This window comes from Elephas maximus, chromosome 2 (genome assembly GCF_024166365.1).
Source record: "Elephas maximus indicus isolate mEleMax1 chromosome 2, mEleMax1 primary haplotype, whole genome shotgun sequence".
Taxonomy (NCBI): domain Eukaryota; kingdom Metazoa; phylum Chordata; class Mammalia; order Proboscidea; family Elephantidae; genus Elephas; species Elephas maximus.
Genome location: NC_064820.1, coordinates 84762166 through 84777846, shown reverse-complemented (window position 1 = coordinate 84777846; position 15681 = coordinate 84762166). Strand labels below are relative to the sequence as shown.

General features: G+C 40.4%; 1 protein-coding gene across 1 annotated transcript in view; it reads right to left on the bottom strand.

The window, feature by feature from the left end:
* Positions 1-11471: 11471 nt before the first annotated feature.
* The window catches only part of CMYA5 (cardiomyopathy associated 5), a 120630-nt gene continuing 116420 nt past the window's right edge, over positions 11472-15681 (bottom strand). The window contains exon 13 of the mRNA XM_049866618.1: positions 11472-12463. Coding sequence (XP_049722575.1) covers positions 12217-12463 — 247 coding nt within the window. The 3' untranslated portion in view covers positions 11472-12216. The remainder of the gene's footprint in view (positions 12464-15681) is intronic.

The window sequence follows — 15681 nt, the reverse complement described above, 5'->3', positions numbered from 1 at the left end:
TATGTATAACAGAATGAAATATTGCCCAGTCTGTGACATCCTCACTATTTTTTCTTCAGTTCTCATTGTTGCAGCCACTGTGTCAATCCATCTCATTGAGGGTCTTCCTCTTTTTTACTGACCCTCTACCCAGCATATGTTTTTCTCCAGCAATTGGTCTCTCCTGATAACATGTCCAAAGTAAATGAAATTGAAGTCTCACCATCCCTGCTTCTAAAGAGCATTCTGGCTGTACTTCTTGCAAGACAGATTTGTTCGTTCTTCTGGCAGTCTGTGGTATACATGTATTCGATATTCCTTACCAATACCACAATTCAAATGTGGCAACTCTTTGGTCTTCCTTTTTCATGGTTGAGCTTTCACAAGCATATGAGGCGATTGAAAATACAATGGCTTGGAACAGGTGCATCTTCGTCATCAAAGTGACATCTTTACTTTTTAGTACTTTAAAGAGGTCTAAGATTAGGAGCTCTGGCTGCCCAGTGGTTAAGAGCTATGACTGCTAACCAAAAGTCCAGAGTTTGAATCCACCAGCAGTACCTTGGAAACCCTATGGGGCCGTTCTACTCAGTCCTATAGGGTTGCTATGAGTCAGAATCAACTCAATGGCAACAGGATTTTTTAAACAGACTAGGAAAAAGGTCTGGCAATCTGATTCCAAAAACTAACCAATGAAAATCTTATGGATAACAACAGTACCTTGCTCGATACAATGCTAGAAGATGAATTCCTTAGGTTGGAAGGCACCCAAAATACAACTGGGGAAGAGCTGCTTCCTCAGAGTAAAGGTGACCTTAAAGGCTTCTAGACCTTCATCTGCTATGTGACACAACTCAAAATGAGAGGCAACAACTGTTGTTAGGTTGTTGTTGTTAGGTTCCATTGAGTCGGTTCTGACTCAGCGGCCCCATGCACAACAGAATGAAACACTGCCCGGTCCTGCACCATCCTTACAAACATTGTTCTGCTTGAGCCCATTGCTGTAGCCACTGTGTCAATCCACCTCGTTGAAGGTCTTCCTCTTTTCTGCTGACCTGTACTTTGCCAAGCATGATGTTCTTCTCCAGAGATTGATCCCTCCTGACAACATGTCCAAAGTATGTAAGACGCAGTTTCGCAACATCCTTACTTCTAAGGAGTGTTCTGGTTGTACTTCTTCCAAGACAGATTTATTCGTTCTTTTGGCAGTCTGTGGTATATTCAATATTCTTCACCAACACCACAATTCAAAGGCATCAATTCTTCTTTGGTCTTCCTTATTCACGGTCCAGCTTTCACGTGCATACGATAAAATTGAAAATACCATGTCTTGGGTCAGGCTCATCTTAATTGTCAAGGTGACATCTTTGCTCTTCAACACTTTAAAGAGATCCTTTGCAGCAGATTTACCCAGTGCAATGTGTCTTTTGATTTCTTGACTGCTGCTTCCATGGCTGTTGATTGTGAATCCAAGTAAAATGAAATCCTTGACAACTTCAATCTTTTCTCTGTTTATCATGATGTTGCTCATTGGTCCAGTTGTGAGGATTTTTGTTTTCTTTATGTTGAGGTGTAATCCATACTGAAGGCATAAATTTGAATAATAGTCATATTAACTGGTCTTCTTTGTAGGCATATGGATATTATCCTATCACTGACAGCATTGTACTTCAGGATAGATCTTGAAATTTTCTTTTTGATGATGAATGCAACACCATTCCTCTTCAAGTTGTCATTTCCAGCATAGTAGACTATATGATAGTCCAATTCAAAATGGCCAACATCAGTCCATTTCAGCTCAGTAATGCCTAGGATATCGATGTTTATGTGTTCCATTTCATTTTTGATGATTTCCAATTTTCCTAGATTCATACTTCATACATTCCAGGTTCCGATTATTAATGGATGTTTGCAGCTGTTTCTTCTCATTTTGAGTCGTGCCACATCAGCAAATGAAGGTCCCGAAAGCTCTACTCCATCCACATTATCAAGGTCGACTCTACTTTGAGGAGGGAGCTCTTCCCCAGTCATCTTTTGAGTGCCTTCCAACCTGGGTGGCTCATCTTCCAGCACTATATCAGACAATGTTCCGCTGCTATTCATAAGGTTTTCACTGGCTGATACCTTTCAGAAGTAGACTGCAGGGTCCTTCTTCCTAGTCTGTCTTAGTCTGGAAGCTCAGCTGAAACCTGTCCTCCATGGATGACCCTGCTGGTGTCTGAATACCGGTGGCATAGCTTCCAGCATCACAGCAACATGCAAGCCCCTACAGTACAACAAACTGACAGACGCGTGGAGGGCAACAACTGTAAACATCTATTAATAAGCAGAAAGTGGAATGTACAAAGTATGAATCAAGAAAAATTGGAAGTTTTCAGAAATGAAATGGAACGCTTAAGTATTAATATCCTGGGCATTCTTGAGCTGAAATTGACTGGAATTGGCCATTTTGAATCTGACAATCAGAACCTCTACACTTGATATTCCTTGCGCATGGAATACACTTTCCTGCAGTTATCCACTTGGCTTGCTCCCTTACTTCGTTTAGGTCTTTAGTCGAATATCATTCTTACCAAAGATACCTTCCAGTCTTATCTAAAATATATAGCAGCCCCTACCTCCCATTACTGTTTATCCTCTTACCATGTTTTATTTTTTTTCATAGTTCTTATTGCCCACTGACATACTATATATATGTTTATTGTCTGTCTCCCTGCAAACTCCACATTAGAATATAAGCTCCCTGAGAGCAGGGATTTTGTCCATTTTATGACTGTCATTTCCTGAGGATCTAGAATAGTGCCCAGCCCATAGTAAATACTCAATAAATACATGCTGAATTAATGAATGGTTCTTCTCGTTCCCTCTTTTCCTTTTCCCTAAGTATTCTACCCACTTGCCCCTGAGTTATAAAATCCTTGAATGACATGTTGACATCAGAAGGGTGTCATTTCTCCCCCAAGTGCCTAGCATCCAGTGAAGTCCTTCATGGTGCAGGGAAGCCCAATACAAAGTCTGGGAGCTCCAGTTAGGTTGTGGAAGGACTTCTAGTCTTTCACAGTTCTATTTTAAAAAATCACTAAGGAGAGTATTCTAAGGGGACCCTAAAATCATTCTAAGAGTGATGGTCAAATTCATCCTGCCTTTTGATTTGGGGAATTGCTTTAGTGGGTTTTTTCGGTCAGCCAAGGGAGGCCTGGAGCTGGGGCAGGATAAAAGCAGCTGATATAAGGAGGACAAAATTTTGCTGTCATACCATTATAAAAGATGTCTGTGTTTGGAAGAGAGATTTTTATGTTTTGGTGTTTTCTAGTGCCTCTGGATGATCTGAAAGACTGCAGTTTGGGCAAGAGGTAGAAAATTAAAAAATAAAGTGGAATAGAGAGATAGGTCTCTTCAATATGGCAGGAAGCCAGGACTAAAGAAGAGATCAGAAGGGGTTCCTGGCAATGTTGGATGTTTCACGTTGAGCTTTGTTTTGTTTCATGTTCTATGAAAAAAATTTCCCTCACTAACCCCAGGTCTCCAAAAATAGCTATGTTAGCTTCCAACAGTGTCAACTTTATGTTAGTTCTGCCTTAAGAAATCAAAGGAGCACCATGTCCCTGTTCTGGGATGATGGAGACCAGATAGGATTAGGGAAGCATTAGAGGTAGTGATACGATGGCTGGGTGTGTTGAAGGAGAATTTGGAAGGAGGAGGTCAGAGATGTCAACCAGGAGAATGTAATTATCTACAGAAATTCTGGGAAATTTGGGATAGGAAACAGACTTTGTAGCAATCACTGTGGTATTAGTATTTGGATAGTAAAGGAAAGGGGACATTGGAAGAATGAAGGATTTAGGGACTCCTGGGTCCCCCCAGATGGCAAAATTCTGACTTGAATCTTGGTAGTTATCTTTTTTGAAATTTGTTTCACCATGTTGCTGTTCAGTTGGCTCCAACTCATAGAGACCTTATGTATAGCAGAATGAAACATTACCCAGTCCTGCACAACCTCACAGTCATTGGTATGTTTGATCCCATTGTTGTGGCTATTGCATAGTGTCTTCCAACCTAGGAAGCTCATCTTCCAGCATTATACTGGACAATATCTGTTGTGATCCATAAAGTTTTCATTGGCTAATTTTTGCAAGTAGATTACCAGGCCTTTTTTTTTTTTTATTGTCAGTCTTAATTTGGAAGTGCCACTGAAGCCTGTTGCTCATGAGTCAACCTGCTGGTATGTGAAATACCACTGGCATAGCTTCCAGCATCATAACAATATGAAAGCCATGACAGTACAACAAACTGGCAGATGGGTATGGTGGTTTTACACAAACCTTTTTATCAAATGAGTTATTATATGGAGTCCAATGTATAAAACAGATCAAAATTGAGCTCCCCTGATGAAATGGGATAGTGTTTGAATTTATACCCATTTGGCCTTCCCATTGAATCCCATGTTGGTCCTCAGACAGCCCTGTGGAATACCAGTATCCCAAGACCACAGTTTGAAAATCATGAATCTAGAACCCAAAGCAGACAGTTGATCATTCAGGCTGATTCTGAGTGCTTATTACCTGCTAAGCAGCATACCCTTGGTCCAGCTGTCACTGATGGGGCATTCTTCCTTTTCTTGAGCTGAATTCCTCAACCCTGGGACTTCTAGCCACTGGTGCTAGTGGAAAAATCAAACTAAGCCCCATTCCTTTCCACATAACAGCTCTTCAAACCTGTGAAGACTTCTTATATCCTTCTCCAAATTGTTTTTTGTTCCAAGTTAAACATTCTTAATCCTCCAACTATTCTGAAGTTATTCTTACAGTTCATACACTATTTAGATATCAGAAATTACTAGTAACAGCTGGAAGAACAAGCTCAGCACAGAAAATGAGTTTGCTTAAGACCAAAACAGGGGCACATAAAGCTGAGACAACCACATACATTGGGGTTAGTGATGGAAAGTGAGAGGTATTGATCTCCCACCCTAAAAATAGCCCAGAAAATTTGTTCACCCCTGAGCACTGTGAAGGGGCTGGAAATCAGGTCCAACTTCATTCAGCTCAGTGACATCCCCAAGATCACTCCCTTGTAGTCTCCAAATTAGGGACATGATGGACACGGCTATCAGTGGAAGAGGCAGTCAGCTCTCACTATTATTATTTTTAGAATGCACCTTAGCAGCTGGACTCAAGCATGCAGGACAGTTAGTGCATAGCATGGGTTAATTTTAGCTGGTTTGAATTGACTACATATTCATCTACACAGTTACTGACCTTTGGCCAATGCTATGGAATCTACTAACCAAAAATAAATTATGTTCCATAACCATGGGTCCGTGAGTTATTCTGGAGCAAAATATATCAGTCTGTCAGCATTGTTTAGTAATAATCATTGGATTTACGATTTGCACCTGTTTTTAGTGGCACTGGTGGGGAGTGGGGAGGCAAGTTTCAAAGCTTAAGGCAAGTCATATAGCTAGAATGTGCCCACGTGGCCAGATCACTTTGGGAGACCCCCACAATGGGCAGAATTTGGGGTTCCTGGTACTACAGTGCTTCACACATTCATCAATGGTGGTTGGAGACCTGGAGACAATGCACATCCAGTGATACTCAACAGCGGGGGTCAAAGAAGCCTGCCCCTTAGATATTAAGACCCTTTTCAACGTCCATCCTTTTTCTGTGTCTCTGTACTGTATCCTTTGCCTGTAATAATGCTGTTATATGAGTATAAACTGAGCCCTGTAAGTCCTTTCAGCAATTAAATACTTAAGGTGGTTAATGGATAATAATACAGTAAGGATAAGAAGGGACTTCAGATACAGGCCACTGTGAGGCCTGAAAGATGCTTCTGATGGAGAGTGTTAGTGTTTGGTCCTTAAAGCACACAGTTTTGTATGTGTGTGTGATGAAGTACAATTATGTGAGTTCTGCGTGTCTTTAGGGATGTACCTCCAGAAAAACAACAGGAATACGCTCTGGTTTGCTCCAGTAGAGAAACATGTTTAACCTCGACAAAAAATATGTCCATCCAAGGTTGCCAGGTATGTATACAAACAGATAGGGAAGGACCACGGTATTAGTCTGCATATTTTTTTGCCTTCCCCACAACCTCCTTTACTTTGGCCCCTGTACCCTTTACAAGGAGAAATGTGGTTTCATGTATGTCAAGTCTTTTCTCACAAATAGGGTATTATATGCTCTTTTTAGTCTTCCAAACATCATATGCAAACAATACTGGGCATAAATGAATTAAGGTAACTGGAACTGAAGAAAGGATCAAAGGTAACCAACCTCATGTCTGCCAGGAGTTATGACAGCACCAATAACAAAACAGAGGCTGGGAAGGAAGTCAATTCAGGAGGGATAGAAATATATATATATTCCAAATATATATATAAATAAACAAAACCCGTTGCTGTTGAGTCGATTTCAACTCATAGCAACACTATATATTCCAAATAAAGGTGATCCAACAGAATACAGAAATTATAGAACAATATCATTAACATCACACACAAGTAAAATTTTGCTGAGATCATTCAAAAGCAGTTGCAGCAGTACATCAACAGGGAGCTGCCAGGAATTCAAGCCAGATTCAGAAAAGGATGGAATAAGGGATGTCATTGTAATATGTAATACATGTATGTATGTATGTATGTGTACACATACATAACCCCAAACCCACATATACATAGGTATATAACCAAACCTGTTGTCATCAAATCAATTCCAACTCATGGCCATCCCATGTGTAACAGAGTAGAACTGCTCTATAGGAGGAATTTCTTGGCTATAATCTTTATGCAATTAGATCATCAGAATTCCTTCCTTCTGTGGCGCTACTGGGTTGGTTTGAACAGCCAACCATTAGGTTAGTAGCTGAATGCAAATCATTTGTGCCACCAGGGACCCAGATATATGTATACCTACACATATATATGCACACACATATATATACACACATGGAGCCCTGGTGGCTCAATGGTTAAGAGCTCAGCTGCTAACCAAAAGGTCAGCAGTTCTAATCTATCAGCTGCTCCTTAGAAACACTAAGGGGCAGTTCTACTCTGTCCTACAGAGTCTCTGTGAGACAGAATTGACTCAACAGCAATGGGTTTTGTTTTGTTTTTTATATATACACATATGTGTATATATATATACATATATATACACACACACCTACTGTACATATATATACATATATACATACACACACACGTGTAATTTTTACACATCACATATACATGGAAAAAATGATCTATGAAAAAGAATGAGACAACCTCATGAACTTAGATGCAAAAATCCTCAAAAAAATTCTAGCCAATAGAATTCAACAACATATGAAAAAAATAATTCACCACCAAGTGGGATTCATACCAGGTATGCAGGGATAGTTCAACATTAGAAATAAAACAAAAGACAAGAACCACATGATTTTATCAATCAATGCAGAAAAGGCATTTGACAAAGTTCAAAACCCATTCATGATAAAAACTCTCAGCAAAATAGGAATAGAAGGAAAATTCCTCAACATAATAAAGGGCATTTATACAAAGCCAGCAGCCAACATCATCCTAAATGGAGAGCGTCTGAAAGCATTCTCCTTGAGATCGGGAACCAGACAAGGATGCCCTTTATCAACACTCTTATTCAACATTGTGCTGGAGGTCCTAGCCGTCGTAATTAGGCTAGATAAAGAAATAAAGGGCATCCAGATTGGCAAGGAAGAAGTAAAATTATCTCTATTTGCAGATGACATGATCTTATACACAGAAAACCCTAAAGAATCCTCAAGAAAACTACTGAAACTAATAGAAGAATTCAGCAGAGTATCAGGATATGAGAAAAACATACAAAAGTCAGCTGGATTCCTCTACACCAACAAAAAGAACATCAAAGAGGAAATCACCAAATCAATACCATTTACAGTAGTCCCCAAGAAGATAAAATACTTAGGAATAAATCTTACCAGAGATGTAAAAGGCTTATACAAAGAAAACTACAAAAAACTACTGCAAGAAACCAAAAGAGACTTACATAAGTGGAAAAACATACCTTGTTCATGGATAGGGAGACTTAACATTGTAAAAATGTCTATCCTACCAAAAGCTATCTATAGATACAATGCAATTCCAATCCAAATTCCAATGGCATTTTTTAATGAGATGGAGAAACAAATCCCCAACTTCATATGGAAGGGAAAGAGGTCCCGGGTAAGAAAAGCATTACTGAAAAAGAAGAACAAAGTGGGAGGCCTCACTCTACCTGATTTTAGAACCTATTATACCACCACAGAAGTCAAAACAGCCTGGTACTGGTACAACAACAGACACATAGACCAATGGAACAGAATTGAGAATCCAGACAAAAATCCATCCACATATGAGCAGCTGATATTTGACAAAGGCCCAGGGTCAGTTAAATGGGGAAAAGACAGTCTTTTTTAACAAATGGTGCTGGCATAACTGGATATCCATCTACAAAAAAATGAAACAAGACCCACGCCTCACACCACGCACAAAAACTAACTCCAAATGGATCAAAGACCTAAACATAAAATCTAAAATGATAAAGATCACGGAAGAAAAAATAGGGATGAGGCTAAGAGCCCTAATACATGGCATAAACAGTATACAAAACATTACTAACAATGCAGAAGAGAAACCAGATAACTGGGACCTGCTAAAAATCAAACACCTATGCTCATCCAAAGGCTTCACCAAAAGAGTAAAAAGATTACCTACAGACTGGGAAAAAGTTTTTACCTATGACATTTCCAATCAGTGTCTGCTCTCTAAAATCTACATAATACTGCAAAAACTCAACTACAAAAAGACAAATAACCCAATTTAAAAATGGGCAAAGGCTATGAACAGACACTTCACTAAAGAAGACATTCAGGTAGCTAACAGATACATGAGGAAATGCTCACGATCATTAGCCATTGGAGAAACGCAAATCAAAATTACAATGAGATTCCATCCCACTCCAACAAGGCTGGCATTAATCCAAAAAACACAACATAATAAACGGAGAGGTTGTAGAGAGATTGGAACATTTATACACTGCTGGTGGGAATGTAAAATGGTATAACCACTTTGGAAATCGATTTGGCATTTCCTTAAAAAGCTAGAAATAGAACTACCATACGATCCAGCAATCCCACTCCTTGGAACATATCCTAGAGAAATAAGAGCCTTTACATGAACAGATATATGCACACCCATGTTCATTGCAGCACTGTTTACAATAGCAAAAAGATGGAAGCAACCAAGGTGCCCATCAATGGATGAATGGGGAAATAAATTATGGTATATTCACACAATGGAATAATACGCATCGATAAAGAACAACGATGAATCGGTGAAACATTTCATAACATGGAGGAATCTGGAAGGCATTATGCTGAGTGAAATTAGTCAGATGCAAAAGGTCAAATATTGTATAAGACCACTATTATAAGAACTCGGGAAATAGTTTAAACTGAGAAGAGAATACTCTTTGATGGTTATGAGAGGGGGGAGGGAGGGAGGGAGGCAGGGAGAGGGTTTTCACTAATTAGATAGTAGATATGAACTATTTTAGGTGAAGGGAAAGACAACACACAATACAGGGGAGGTCAGCACAACTGGACTAAACCAAAAGCAAAGAAGTTTCCTGAATAAACTGAACGCTTCGAAGGCTAGCATAGCAGAGGCAGGAGTTTGGGGACCATGGTTTCAGGGGACATCTAAGTCAATCGGCATAATAAAATGTATTAATAAAACGTTCTGCATCCCATTTTGGAGAGTGGCATCTGGGGTCTTAAACACTAGCAAGGGGTCGTCTAAGACACATCAATTGGTCTCAACCCACCTGGTGCAAAGGAGAATGAAGAACACCAAAGACACAAGATAATTATGAGTCCAGAAGCAGAAAGGGCCACATAAACCAGAGGCTACATTAGTTTGAGACCAGAAGAACTAGGTGGTACCCCACTTCAACCACTGACTGCCCTGACAGGGAACTCAAGAGAGAACCCCTGAGGGAGCAGGAGAGCAGTGGGATGCAGACCTCAAATTCTCCTAAAGAGACCAGACTTAATGGTCTGACTGAGACTACAATGACCCCAGAGGTCATGGTCCCCAGACCTTCTGTTAGCCCAAGATAGGAACCATTCCCAAAGCCAACTCTTCAGACAGGGATTGGATTGGACTATGGGATTGACAATGATACTGGTGAAGAATGAGCTTCTTGGATCAAGTAGACACATGAGACCATGTTGGCATCTCCTGTCTGAAAGGGAGATGAGAGGGTAGAGGGGTTCAACAGCTGGCCAAATGGACAAGAAAAGAGATAGTGGAGGGAAGGAGTGTGCTATCTCACTAAGGGGAGAGCAATTAAGAGTATATAGCAAGGTGTTTATAAATCTTTGTATGAGAGTCTGACTTGATTTGTAAACTTTCACTTAAAGCATAATAAAAATTAAAAAAAAAAAAAAAGAATGAGACAAAGTGTAATAGTTTTATTCTCATTACTCAGGACTTGGGCTGCAACTAAGTCTCAGTTCTGTCACCTGCCAGCTGTGACTCTAGTTGGCCATGTCGCTTTGGGTCAGAATTGACTCCACAGCAAAAAGTTTGTTAACGGGTTTGCTATTGGCTTTCTCCCCTTCCTGTGTCACTCTTCCCACTTCCTCACTTGTATTTCCTAGAATCGCCTCATATGTAAATGACCTGAAAAAAGTCCTTATCTGAGGTCTACTTTTGGGAAACCCATACTAAGACAAATTGTAAAGTTCACATCATTGCTGCTACTGTTGTTATTGTTTTTAATTACACTATATTCCCACCAAAAATAAAAATTGCAATGGGAGTTTCTAATAGCTAACACTTTGCTACATCTGAAATTAAAGAGAAAAGAGACTCGTGTTCTATAGTATACATTATTACAAAAGAGTTCATTACAAACTTAGCACATGGGATCAGTTAGAACCTGGAGATAACACTTATAAGGTATGAAAAGGCAAAGATAGCATTCTCAGCAAAGCAGCAAGCTCTTCCCCTATTTCACTAAGCATGCATCTTGCCAGAAGCAGCCATAATTTCAAAGCAGGGTGATGACGGTTTTAAAGGTGCTCTATTCTAATGGGTGCAGATATAGATTCAGTTTCGGTTTTCTATTAAACAGTAGCTTTTTAGAATATATCTAAAAAGTCAGATATTGCTTCTGGATTCAAGAAACAACTCAACTCATAATGTAAAAAAACAAAATATAAATAGGACCAAAGTCTTTAGATTTTAGAAAATAAGAGCAGTGTTCTCAAAATGCATTCTAGATTTATGAACTTCACACACACATTTTAGGAAGATTTTGAGAGATTTCAAAGTAATATCTAAAAATGACCAACAATTTTATTTTAGCAAAAAGAGATTCTCTGCTTCTGGCAGTTGACTAGAAATATGGGCTGATACTGTTTTAGATTTTAAAATGTATATGTCTATAATTCTCATGTGAAAATCCGTGATAGCACAACCCACTGAGGTGTGACAGTTATTTACAACAGGAACTCTGCAATTCGTCCCAGTCCCAAGATACTAGACTGGTGAATTACTCATATTGGCTAATAAGTTCACATAACATGTTTTGTTTTATACACTCTAACCATTTATTAAACAAAATGGGAATTTCTAACAGCAAGCATTTTTCTACATTTGAAATTTGAGAGAAGAAACTCGTGTCCTACAGTATACATTATTACAAAAGAGTTCATTATAAACTCAGCACAGTTACAACACCTTCTCAGTGTGCACTATTCGCCAGTGACTAGGATTCATCGTCCTTTAGTGAAGTGTGGTGGCACTTTTCCTGTGGAAGATTCAGTTTTGTGTGTCAGAGGAGAGGTATTACTAACACAATCGTCCCTTCCCTCAGCCCCATTCATCAGAGGGTTTCTTTTACCAATAGAACAGGTGGAAGCTGTGTCTCTATTTTGGTTCCCAAGTCAAGTGTTAATTCTTTTAATCTAGGAAGCAACTCAAACATATATGTACCAAAGGGTGGAGGATGTTTTTAGCACCCTCTTCACTCACACACTACTCATACAGTCCAGGTTTTCTGGGTGGTTTGCTCACGTGCTGTCACTGTGTATGTAGCAATCAGGAGTGCGAATGTGTGGGAGATTTGTTGAACAATGTACAACACCCAGTGGAAATAGCAACAGACCCCCGGAATTTGAATTACTGCTCTTCTAGACTCTGAAAGCAAATGATTACTTGTGCCTTGCAGAAGTAGGGGGCTCTATCCCCAGGTGCAATGTACATTTTCCAGGTTTCTCTAGGGCAAAAGCAGGGTGCACGCCCTCATTAAACCTGTGCCTAATGGTGAAGAGCAACTGTCCACTCTCGGCATTTATGAATAGAAGTCTCTGGTTGTTGTAGTCCAGCAGAATGCCCACTCTGGCTGGGTGCTCGGTCACATGGACATCACTCATAATGCCACTGTAGAAAAATGTGTATCTGAAATGAAACAGAAGGGAAACAGGAATTTTAGACATCTTGAAGGAACAGAATAAAGAAAATCACTCGGGAATAACCAATTGTTCAGTTATTAACTTCAATTTACAATAATGAGTTACAATAATGCTGTCTAAAATACTTAGCCAGATCCCTCCTAGCAGCTAAAATGCACAGCTCATCCCAACAGACAAGCATTCTTAATAATTTTGCTCCTTCTGCATTAGGAGGTGATCCCAGAATAACCAACATATGCCTCCCTTGTGATTTTTCTCAACATTCTAATTCTTTCCCAGCTGCCCACATGTTTTAACTACTGCATTCATGGCGTGTCATTCTTTTGAATAAAGCTCCTTGGAGGCTGCCATGTATTTTAAGAAGTACCGCAGGCTTGCCTTCCATACAATGTATTAATTTTACAGTTTAAAAAATTGTAGGTAACTTACATAAGGGTCTTTATGAAGTTTAAAAAAGCTTTTAATATTTTTGCACAGCTTCATCCCTTGTATATGCTCCCTCTGCCTCCAAACAACTTCCTTTTCAAGGGGGATTGCCTTTGATTTCTCTCTTCAATTCAGATAAATTTAATTCCACATTGAACATATTTGAGGGTCCAGCACATTATTAAGTACTCCAGAGGGTAGTGGAAGGTCTATAAAATATTGTCCTTCCCCTCTCTCTGGGAACCCATACTATACAGAGTAGGAAGGAAAAAGTTGTTAATAACTTACACAGACTGTTTCTGCAGGTGCTGCTGAGTCAGTTCTGACCTATAGTGACTCTATGTACAACAGAGTGAAACACTGCCTGGTCCTGTGCTACCTCACAATCTGCTATGATTGAGTCCATTGTTGCAGCCACTTTGTCAATCCATCTCATTGAGGGTCTTCCTCTTTTTCACTGACCCTCTACTTTACCAAGCCTGGAGTAGGAGTGAGAATTCATCTCAGGCACAGATTGTTAAAATGTTTATTAAATACATTTAATGGACCTTTTTTGATTGTGAAAGGAAAGATTCAAGGCCAGGCTTGGAGGGAGAAATTGCTGAACCAAGCAACTAAATTGCTCTGTACCACAAATTTGGTATTTTTTCCTGGCAGTCTTAGAAACTGAGGGTGGGGCCCTGAAACCAGGGGAAGGGAAGAAATAAGAGATGAAGAGAAGAAGAGAAATGAGGTAAAGGTTTGTGGATATGGCAGAGATGAAGGGTAGACAACACAGCAACATCGGGCAGTCTGGGGTCTAAGAATCTGGGTAAGCAACTCTGGAATGGCAGGGAAGGCCAAGGACCTTTAGGACCTATGATGTCTGCCTTAAAGGCCCAGAAGCTTGAGTGCAAGGTGAATTTCTTGCGGTTTATTAGGTGCTGTCGAGCCAGTTCCAACTCATAGCGACCCTATGTACAACAGAATGAAACACTGCCCAGTCCTGCACCATCCTCACAATCGTTGTTATGCTTGAGGCCACTGTTGCAGCCACCATGTAAATCCATCTTGTTGAGGGCCTTCCTTTTTTTCACTGGCCCTCCACTTTACCAAGCATGATGTCCTTCTTCAGGGTCTGATCCCTGAAGTATGGAAGACATAGTGAATTTAGGGGGAAGGCAATTTGGCAACTTCATTGCAGAATGAAGCTTAAATAGAGGGGCAGTGGTTCATGGGGAGGGGGAGATAAGTGACCATACTCAATGATAGAGGACCTTTTCAATGCCTTGCTAATGAGAGATATGATGGAATATTATGAAGTGCTGGGACCTGTACAGCAGGCAAATGTTGCAGGTAGCAATTATGGGGCTCTTGTAGAAAGCTTTCAGGAGCAGATGGCCTCATACTCAGCCATAAATAGACAGGACTAGATAGTGGAAAAGATGGAGAAGAGGTCCAAGCAGTGGGGGGCCAGCAGAAACAATGATGGGGTGGCAAAGTAAGCCTGTATGTTTTAGAGAACATCACCATCTGCCTGACAGGTTTGGGGAGACATGGGAGTGACCTTTAAGATATTACACAGAGAGGTAAGTCAGGGGCCAGGCTCTAGATCTGTCCTGTTCAATGTGGCAGCTACTAGCCACATGTGGGTATTTAAATTAACCTAATTAAAATTAAATTAAAAATTCAGTTCCTCACTGGACTAAACCAAAAGCTGTCTCCTGAATATAACCAAACACTTTGAGGGACAGAGTAGCAGGGGTGGGGGTGTGGGGACCGTGATTTCAGGGGACATCTAGGTCAATTGGCATAACAAAGCATATTAAGAAAATGTTTTGCATCCTACTTTGATGAGTGGCGTTTGGGTTCTAGCTAGCAAGCATCCGTCTAAGATGCATCAGTTGGTCTCAACCCACCTGACAAAGCAGGATGAAGAACACCAAAGATACAAGGAAAGTATGGGCCCAAGAGACAGAAAGGGCCACATAAACCAGAGACTCCATCAGCCTGAGACTAGAAGAACTAGATGGTGCCCAGCTACCACCAATGGCTGCCCTGACAGGGAACACAACAGAGAATCCCTGATGGAGCAGGAGAAAAGTGGGATACAGACCTCAAAGTCTAGTAAAAAGACCAGACTTAATGGTCTGACTAAGACTGGAGGGACCCCAGAGGTCATGGCCCCTGAACTCTCTGTTAGCCCAAAACTAAAACCATTCCTGAAGCCAAATCTTCAAAGATTAGACTGTACTATAAGATATAAAATTATACTGGTGAGGAGTATGCTTCTTAGCTCAAGTAGACACATGAGACTATGTGGGCAGCTCCTGTCTGGAGGCGAGATGAGAAGGCAGAGGGGACAGGAGCTGGCTGAATGAACACAGGAAATACAGGGTGGAGAGGAGGAATATGCTGTCACATTGTAGGCAGAGCAACTAGGGTCACATAACAATGCATGTATAAGTTTTTGTATGAGAAACTGACTTGAATTGTAAACTTTCATTTAAAGCACAATAATAATAAAAAAAAATTCAGTTCCTCAATCCCACTAGCCACATTTCAGGTGTTCAATAGACACACATGATAGCATTTTTCTATTTTTGCAGGATGTTCTATTACAAAGGGCTACTATGGATGGCTCTAAATGTCCAAATGAGCTATTTCCTCCCCCTGCTTAGAAAGTCCCTGGTGTCCCCATGCCCAGCCTTGGTCAGCCCCTGAGCCAATCCCCACCATGGAGGGAGACACTCCTTGAGGCCTTGGCTCCACAAGTTCCACAGGACCTGGAGTCTACCC